The sequence below is a fragment of the Chiloscyllium plagiosum genome, chromosome 37 (genome assembly GCF_004010195.1).
Source record: "Chiloscyllium plagiosum isolate BGI_BamShark_2017 chromosome 37, ASM401019v2, whole genome shotgun sequence".
Classification (NCBI taxonomy): Eukaryota; Metazoa; Chordata; class Chondrichthyes; order Orectolobiformes; family Hemiscylliidae; genus Chiloscyllium; species Chiloscyllium plagiosum.
The window spans coordinates 18101666-18110970 of NC_057746.1; the positions used below are offsets into that span (position 1 = coordinate 18101666).

General features: G+C 43.5%; 1 protein-coding gene across 1 annotated transcript in view; it reads right to left on the reverse strand.

Moving 5' to 3' along the window:
* The window catches only part of LOC122541247 (nuclear factor 7, brain-like), an 18923-nt gene extending 14255 nt beyond the window's left edge, over nucleotides 1-4668 (reverse strand). The window contains exons 1-3 of the mRNA XM_043677864.1: nucleotides 4258-4668; nucleotides 4070-4165; nucleotides 3744-3977 (exon numbers count right to left, since the gene is read on the reverse strand). Coding sequence (XP_043533799.1) covers nucleotides 3744-3977; nucleotides 4070-4165; nucleotides 4258-4668 — 741 coding nt within the window. The remainder of the gene's footprint in view (nucleotides 1-3743; nucleotides 3978-4069; nucleotides 4166-4257) is intronic.
* Nucleotides 4669-9305: the final 4637 nt, after the last annotated feature.

Sequence of the window (9305 nt, forward strand, 5' to 3'; positions counted from 1 at the left end):
GTCAGATGCCATATCACTTGCCCTTCACTCCTCCCTAGAGCATCTTGACACCAAGAACAGCTAGGTAAGAATTCTACTCATTAAGTACAGTTCAGCCTTCAACAGTATTATCCCTTCGAGACTGATTACTAAACTTAGTGATCTCGGACTAAGCCCACTCTCTGCAACTGGATCCTCAGTTTCCTGACCCACAGGTCATAATCAGTGAAGATTGGGGACAATATTTCATCCTCACTAACACTCAACACTGGAGCCCCCCAGTGGTGGGTACTCAGCCCCTTACTGTACTCAGCCCCCTACTGTACTCACTGTATATCCATGGCTGCATTGCAAATACCAGACTAATGCCATTTACAAGGTCACTGATGACACCACCATAGTTGGTTGAATCTCAGATGGTGACAAAACAGACTACAGATGGGAGATGGAAGAGCTGGAAAAATGGTGCACTGAGAACAACCTAGCTCTCAATGCAGGAAAACCAAGGAACTCATTATTGACTATCGGTAGGATGTTACTCATGCCCCCCCCCCCCCCCTACACAATAACAGCACAAAAGTGGAACGAGTGGAGAGTGTCAAGCTCCTGGGAATGGTCATCAACAACAAGCTTTCTTGGACTCTTCACGTGGACACATTGGTTACAAGAGCCCAACAATGTCTCTTCTTCCTCAGGTAGCTAAGGAAATTTGGCATGGCGGCGAATACCCCTGCCAATTTTTATAGCTGTGCCATCAAGAGCATTCTGTCTGGATGTATCACCACCTGGTATGGCAACTGTACCATTCAAGATCAGAGACAGTTACAGAGAGTGGTGAACTTGGCCCGGACAATCACAAAGGCCAACCTTCCATCTATAGAATCCACCCACCAGGCCCGCTGTCAAGGAAAGGCTACCAGCATTCTCAAAGATCCATCTCGCTCTGGCAATGCCTTTCTACAACCTCTACCATTAGGTGGCAGGGGGGAGGAAAGGTACAGAAGCCTAAACACACGAACCAGCTGGTTTCGAAACATTTTCTACCCTACTGTTGTTAGAATACTGAATGGACTCTTAACATTCACCTGTGTCTGTGTTTTTGTTTTTGCCACTGTTTACCTATTATTTAAAACTATGCTACTTAACTCTGTGATCAGCCTGTATTGCTTGCAAGACAAAGCTTTTCACTGTGTCTCGGTGCACGTGACAATAAATTCATTTCAATTCAATTCAATGGGGAGTTCAGGAGAAATGTCTTGATCAAGAAATTGATGAGAATGTGGAACCCACAGTCACACAGTGTGATTGAGACAAATATATTGAACAGAAAAGTGGAGAACCTAATGATGGAGAAAGCAGCAGAGGGAGATAGTGACGGGGGAATGAAGGAGGATGGGTGTCTGCATCATGTTGGGACTGTTCACTTTCACTGAACTAAACTGAAACATAATCCCTCACCTTCAGAAATTCCACACTGTCTTTTTGTTCCAACTGTTTCTCCAACGTTGAGAGTTTCTCCTGAAGAGAATTTAAATTATCTTGAATTTTACAGAGATTTTGCTCCATTGGTTTGAGAATGTTTTCCTCTTGTTCCCTGAGATCTCGGAGTAAACTCTGCTCTCTCTCAGTCAGCATCTGGTGCATTTTAGTGAACTCGGATTTGATGTGGGTCTGAAGGCTGCTGGATTCCTCCTGTCAGGGGAAATATAAACACAATATGTTTCTGCAAAAAAAAACAAATGAACAAATCGATTGTTGAAGCCAAACCCAGGGAGAGTTTACCTGAATTTTGGAAATCTTCTGTTTCTGCTGCTGCTCCATTTCTAGAGCTGCTGATTTCTTCCCTGTGAGAGAATCCAAGGAAGATTTCACCCGATCCTGGGATTGGGAAAGAAAATCAAAAAATAAAAACGTTAGATCATGAAAATATGATGAAATAATCAGGGGATGGAATGTGTTTCCTTTTACCTTGTAGATTCCAACAGCTTCTTTAACCGGGATAAAGCAGTGCTCCCTGTGTTCCCAGGAATCTCTACAAATCACACAGATCAATTTCTTGTCAGTTTCACAAAACAGCTTCAGTCCTTCCTGATGTTCCTCACAGTGATGTTTACTTTCCTTCTCTTGCGGATTCACATTTAATGTTCGAGCTTTCTCGGCCAGATTTGCTAAGACCCAGCTGCCTCTGAGGGTTCTGTCCGGAAACTCCTGTCTACATTCCGGGCAGGAGTTTATCTCCTGCTTTTCCCAACTCTGGGTGATACAGGAGCGGCAGAAGTCGTGTTCACATTCCAGTGAAACCGGATCGGTGAAGAAATCCAGACAAATGGGACAAATTACCTCCTTGGTCCAACTCTCTCCCTGCTGTCTGGAAGCCATGTTCGAGCACTTCCTGATTCAAACTGCTTTTAGTTTTGATGTTCTTTCCCTTCTGAACACCTCCAGACATTCGCTGCAAGACTGGGAATTAATCTTGGACATGAATTTATTTCCCACTCACTTATACACAAAAAGACTAAACCAAGACCAGGCGCCAGGTGAAACAGAGAGTACGGAAGGATACAAATTGAATGCAGGGGAGGAAGGTAAAAGTCCAAGGAAGTGAAAGTCCAAGGAATGTTGACAAAGGGAGTGGCTGGAAGGCAAAGGTAAGAGGTGAATCTTTAACCCTGTGAGTGACAGGAATCCTCGTGTTACAGGAGATGTGATCTACCTGGACTTCAGTAAGACGTTCGACAAGGTTCCCCAAGGGAGACTGGTCAGCAAGGTTAGAACTCATGGAATACAGGGAGAAAGAGCCATTTGGATACAGAACTGGCTGAAAGGTGGAAGACAGAGAGTGGTGATGGAGGGTTGTTTTTCAGACTGGAGGCCTGTGACCAGTGGAGTGCCACAAGGACCGGTGCTGGGTCCACTTCCTTTCATCATATATATAAACGATTTGGATGTGAGCATAAGAGGTACCATTCATAAGTTTGTAGATTGGAGGTGGTACAAGAGCCCAACAATGTCTCTTCTTCCTCAGGTAGCTAAGGAAATTTGGCATGGCGGCGAATACCCCTGCCAATTTTTATAGCTGTGCCATCAAGAGCATTCTGTCTGGATGTATCACCACCTGGTATGGCAACTGTACCATTCAAGATCAGAGACAGTTACAGAGAGTGGTGAACTTGGCCCGGACAATCACAAAGGCCAACCTTCCATCTATAGAATCCACCCACCAGGCCCGCTGTCAAGGAAAGGCTACCAGCATTCTCAAAGATCCATCTCGCTCTGGCAATGCCTTTCTACAACCTCTACCATTAGGTGGCAGGGGGGAGGAAAGGTACAGAAGCCTAAACACACGAACCAGCTGGTTTCGAAACATTTTCTACCCTACTGTTGTTAGAATACTGAATGGACTCTTAACATTCACCTGTGTCTGTGTTTTTGTTTTTGCCACTGTTTACCTATTATTTAAAACTATGCTACTTAACTCTGTGATCAGCCTGTATTGCTTGCAAGACAAAGCTTTTCACTGTGTCTCGGTGCACGTGACAATAAATTCATTTCAATTCAATTCATTGGGGAGTTCAGGAGAAATGTCATGATCAAGAAAGTGATGAGAATGTGGAACCCACAGTCACACAGTGTGATTGAGACAAATATATTGAACAGGAAAGTGGAGAATTCCATGATGGAGAAAGCAGCAGAGAGAGATAGTGACGGGGGAATGAAGGAGGAGTCACACTTTCACTGAACTAAACTGAAACATAATCCCTCACCTTCAGAAATTCCACACTGTCTTTTTGTTCCAACTGTTTGTCCAATTTTGAGAGTTTCTGTTGAAGAGTGTTTAAATTCTCTTGAATTTTACAAAGATTTTTCTCCATTGCTTTGAGAATGTTTTCCTCTTGTTCCCTGAGATCTCGGAGTAAACTCTGCTCTTTCTCAGTCAGCATCTGGTGCATTTTAGTGAACTCGGATTTGATGTGGGTCTGCAGGCTGCTGGATTCCTCCTGTCAGGGGAAATATAAACACAATATGTTTCTGCAAAAAAAAAACCAAATGAACAATTCAATTGTTGAAGCCAAACCCAGGGAGATTTTACCTGAATTTGGGAAATCTTCTGTTCCTGCTGCCGCTCCATTTCTAGAGCCGCTGATTTCTTTTCTGTGAGAGATTCCAAAGAAGATTTCACCCGATCCTGGGATTCCGAGAAAATTAATCAGAAAATAAAAATGTTAGACCATGAAAATGTGATGAAATAATCAGGGGATGGAATCTGTTTCCTTTTACCTTGTAGATTCCAACAGCTTCTTTAACCGGGATGAAGCGGTGCTCCCTGTGTTCCCGGGAATCTCTACAAACCAGACAGATCAATTTCTTGTCAGTTTCACAAAACAGCTTCAGTTCTTCCTGATGTTCCTCACAGTGATGATTACTTTCCTTCTCTTGTGGATTCAGATTTAATGTTCGAGCTTTCTCGGCCAGATTTGCTAAGGCCCAGCTGCCTCTGAGGGTTCTGTCCGGAAACTCCTGTCTACATTCTGGGCAGGAGTTTATCTCCTGCTTTTCCCAACTCTGGGTGATACAGGAGCGGCAGAAGTTGTGTGCACAATCCAGTGAAACCGGATCGGTGAAGAAATCCAGACAAATGGGACAGATTACCTCCTTGGTCCAACTCTCTCCCTGCTGTCTGGAAGCCATGTTCGAGCACTTCTTGATTCAAACTGCTTTTAGTTTTGATGTTCTTTCCCTTCTGAACACCTCCAGACATTCGCTGCAAGACTGGGAGTTAATCTTGAACATGAATTTATTTCCCACTCACTTATACATAAAAAGACCAAACCAAGACCAGGCGCCAAGTGAAACAGAGAGCACCGAAGGAGACAAATTGAATGCAGGGGAGGAAGGTAAAAGTCCAAGGAGGTGAAAGTCCAAGGAATGTTGACAAAGGGAGTGGCTGGAAGGCAAAGGGAAGAGTTGAACCTTTAACCTTGTGAGTGACAGGAATCCTCATGTTACAGTAGATGTGATCTACATGGACTTCTGTAAGGCATTCGACAAGGTTCCCCATGGGAGACTGGTTAGCAAGGTTAGATCTCACGGAATACAGGGAGAAGGAGCCATTTCGATACAGAACTGGCTCAAAGGTAGAAGACAGAGAGTGGTGATGGAGGGTTGTTTTTCAGACTGGAGGCCTGTGACCAGTGGAGTGCCACAAGGACCGGTGCTGGTTCCACTTCTTTTCATCATGTATATAAATGATTTGGATGTGAGCATAAGAGGTACCATTCGTAAATTTGTAGATTGGAGGTGTAGTGGATAGTGAAGAGGGTGACCTCAGATTACTATAGGATCTTGACCAATGGGCTGAGAAGTGGCAGATAGAGTTTAATTCAGATAAATGTGAAGTGCTGCATTTTTGGAAAGCAAATCTTAGCAGGACTTATACAATTAATGGTAAGGTCCACGAGAGTGTTGCTGAACAAAGAGACCTTGGAGTGCAGATTCATAGCTCCTTGAAAGTGGAGTCTCAGGTAGATAGGATAGTGAAGAAGGTGTTTGGTATGCTTTCCTTTATTGGTCAGAGTATTGAGTACAGGAGTTGGGAGGTCATATTGCAGCTGTACAAGACATTGATTAGGCCACTATTGGAATATTACGTGCAATTCTGGTCTCCTTCCTATCGGAAAGATGTTGTGAAACTTGAAAGGGTTCAGAAAAGATTTGCAAGGATGTTACCAGGGTTGGAGGATTTGAGCTACAGGGAGAGGCTGAACAGGCTGGGGCTGTTTTCCCTGGAGCGTCAGAGGCTGAGAGGTGACCTTATCCAGGCTTATAAAATCATGAGGAGCACGGATAGGATAAATAGACAAAGACTTTTCCCTGGGATTGGGGAGTCCAGAATTAGAGGGCAGTAGTTTAGGGCGAGAGGGGAAAGATATAAAAGAGACCTAAGGGGCAACCTTTTCATGCAGAGGGTGGAATGAGCTGCTGGAGGATGTGTGGAGACTGGTACAATTGCAACATTTAAGAGGCATTTGGATGGGTATATGAATAGGAAGAGTTTGAAGGGATATGGGCCGGGTGCTGGCAGGAGGGACTATATTGGGTTGGGATATCTGGTCGGCATGGACAGGTTGGACCGAAGGGTCTGTTTCCATGCTGCACATCTCTATGACTTCATGTACTTCTCACTCTCAGTGACTGTGAGCTTTCCCACAGGAGTGGGTGCTGAAGATGTGCTTCACCAATTGGGACCCACAAACTGAGACAAATTGTACAATGCACAATGACCTGTCTCTTTAAATCCACAACAATGATTATTATCTGACTGGTCACTTTGTCATGGGGAATTCGTTTATATCAGCCATTAGCTGTCCGTTCATTTTCATTTCTTCCTTTGAGGTGAATGCACTGAGGCAACTTCCAAATGATGTGGGATTGGTGAGAGGGATCCTGTGTATATTGTCACACACAGTCTCCAACAAGCTGCAACGCTGGAATGTGGAAAACCTGCCCGGGTGTGTGCTGTCCATAAAACAGAAACATGACGAATCCCATCCAGACAGTCAGCATTCACAGAGCTAGCAAGCTGCACTTACTCAGCGACATGGGAACACCACCACCTGCACGTTCCCCACCAAGTCACTCACCATCCTGACTTGGAAATTTATCCCCATTCCTTCACTGTTAATGGAGCCTTCCTTCTCTAACAACACTGTGGGTCTGACTGCAGCAGTTGTAGAAGGCAGCTCACCATGGCCTTCTCAAAGCCAGCTGAGGACAGCCAATAAATACTGGTCAGTGAGCAACACCCATGATTGATTCTATTAAAACATAACTTGCTCACTGACACTCTGTTTAGGTTCCACCAAGACCAAAGGCTGCTGACCTCATTAAAACCTTCATCTAATAAGGACAAGGGAGCTGACCTGAGAGAGGGGGAGAGCGACTGGCCCTGACAGTTTGAACAACATGGTAAAAACAATGGCTGCAGATGCTGGAAACCAGATTCTGGATTAGTGGTGCTGGAAGAGCACAGCAGTTCAGGCAGCATCCAAGGAGCAGTAAAATCGACATTTCGGGCAAAAGCCCTTCATCAGGAATAAAGCTTGAAGGGCTTTGCCCAAAACGTCATTTTTACTGCTCCTTGGATGCTGCCTGAACTGCTGTGCTCTTCCAGCACCACTAATCCAGAGTTTGAACAACATGTTTTTAGCAGCTGAGCAGAGAGAAGGAAACTGGATTTGTAAACAAGAACACTAGAGCATCAGAACTAGGAGCAGGAGTAGGCCATTCAGCCCCTCAGGCCTGCTCTGCCGTTTGATACAATCATGGCTGCTCTCATCTCATCCTGAGTTGAACTTTCCTGCCTGTTCCCCATAACCCTTTAACCTGTTACTCATTAAAAATCTCTCTATCTCCTCCTTAAACTAACTCAATTTCCCACCATGCACTGTACTCTGGGATAGTGAATTCCATATATTCAAATCTTTTCAAAGAAGTAAATTTTATTCTGTTTTAAATCTGCTACCCCTTATCATTAAACCATGACCTCTCATCTAGACCTCCCCACATGCGGAATCATCCTCTCTCTGGTTACTTTCTCAATCCCTTTTAGCATCTTAGATCTCCGCTCACTCTTCTAAACTCCCGACAGTAGAAGCCTCAGCTGCTCAGTCCCTCCTCAAAAGACAAAATCCTCATTTCTGGAATCAATCTCATGAATTTCTTCTGAACTGCCTTCAATGCAACGGTACCCCTCCTCAGGAAAGGGAACCACATTTGCACACAATACACTGGGTATGGTCTCACTAATGCCCTGTACAGTTGTGTAGTTCCCTATTTTTGTCTATTTCTTTTATAATAAATGTCAGGATTCCATTTGCCTTCCTGTTCCCTACCTTGTTAACACACACACGGCTATCCAGATCCCTCTGCACTGAAGCACTCTGAAGCTTCTCTCCATTTTGATCATAAATTGCCTTTGTATTCTTCTGACAAAAATGGAAAACCTCATACACATCCACATTAAAGTTCATCTGTCAAATTTTGGCCCATTCACCTTATCTAACCGTATCCATTTGCTGATTTCTTATTTCTTCGTTGCAACCTAATTTCGTGCCATCTGTAAATTGTGGCTCTAGTTCCTTCCATCCCTGTATCTGGACAATTAATGTAGATTATAAATAGTTGGGGCCTATGGGACTTCATGAGTTACATCTTGCTAACCAGAAAAAGTTCCATTCATCCCATCTCTCTGCTTTCAGTTCATGCGCTGATCCTCTATCCAAGCTAATAAATTACCCCAAACCCCATGTTAATCTGCAGCATCTGCAGTTCTCACCTTATCCCATGTTCATCTTATCTTGTAAACTGAAACATTGTCTCTGTCAAACTCAAAGTTAGTGCCCAGTGAAAACAGTGAAAACAAGAACTCCAGCAAACCTTTCTATCGCTGAACAAACCAGATAACAGCGTAACACCCAGGATTCAGGTAATTCTCACAACTCAAAGACTTCAAACTTTCATTTCCTGTCTGGGTGAGACACCCTGTCTGTTCTACTTAAGTTATTGCCTGTGTTTTTGCTTGATGATGCATCTTTATATTTTTTCAGGGAAGTAGGTTTTTTTCACTCAAGAAAACCTTATAATTTGACTCCATCCTTTTGACTGAATTAAGTACATTTGAATTGAAGTTTGTAGCTGTGAACCAAAGCAGGAAATGAAGATATTTATTGTGATGGGTGAAGAGGGATTGGAAAGCGAGGACCTGATATGTGAATATAAGAACATAAGAAACAGGAGAGTTAATAGGCCATTCAGCCCCTCAGGTCTGCCCTGCCATTCAACAGGATCATGGGTAATCTGCCCCAGATCTCAGCTCCATTTTGGTGCCAGCTCATCACAGCCATTAACTCCCAGATATTTCAAAATCTCTCAACCTCCACTTCAAATCCTTTTGGTGATGGACCCTCCACAACTCTCAGTATTACATTAATATTTGATGTCTCTTGTTCCAAATGCAACACTTTAAACTGATATTATCTCTCTTTTTTTTCTCCCTTTCATATTTAAATCTTGTTTTCTCTTTTCCATTTATGTCTTTTCAATTAATTCCTGCCTTTTCAGCGAGCAAATAGAACCAGTCTGACTCAAGATTGGAATACATACAGACTCTAACCTCACACCTTTAATGCACTGTCTGAGCAGAGAGGTCACCATTTTCTTTATAAAATATTAATTTATCTCAGGAATGTGACTTATAGAGTCATTGAGATCTACAGCACAGAAACAGACAGTTCGGCCCAACTCATCCATGCTGACCTGTTATCCCA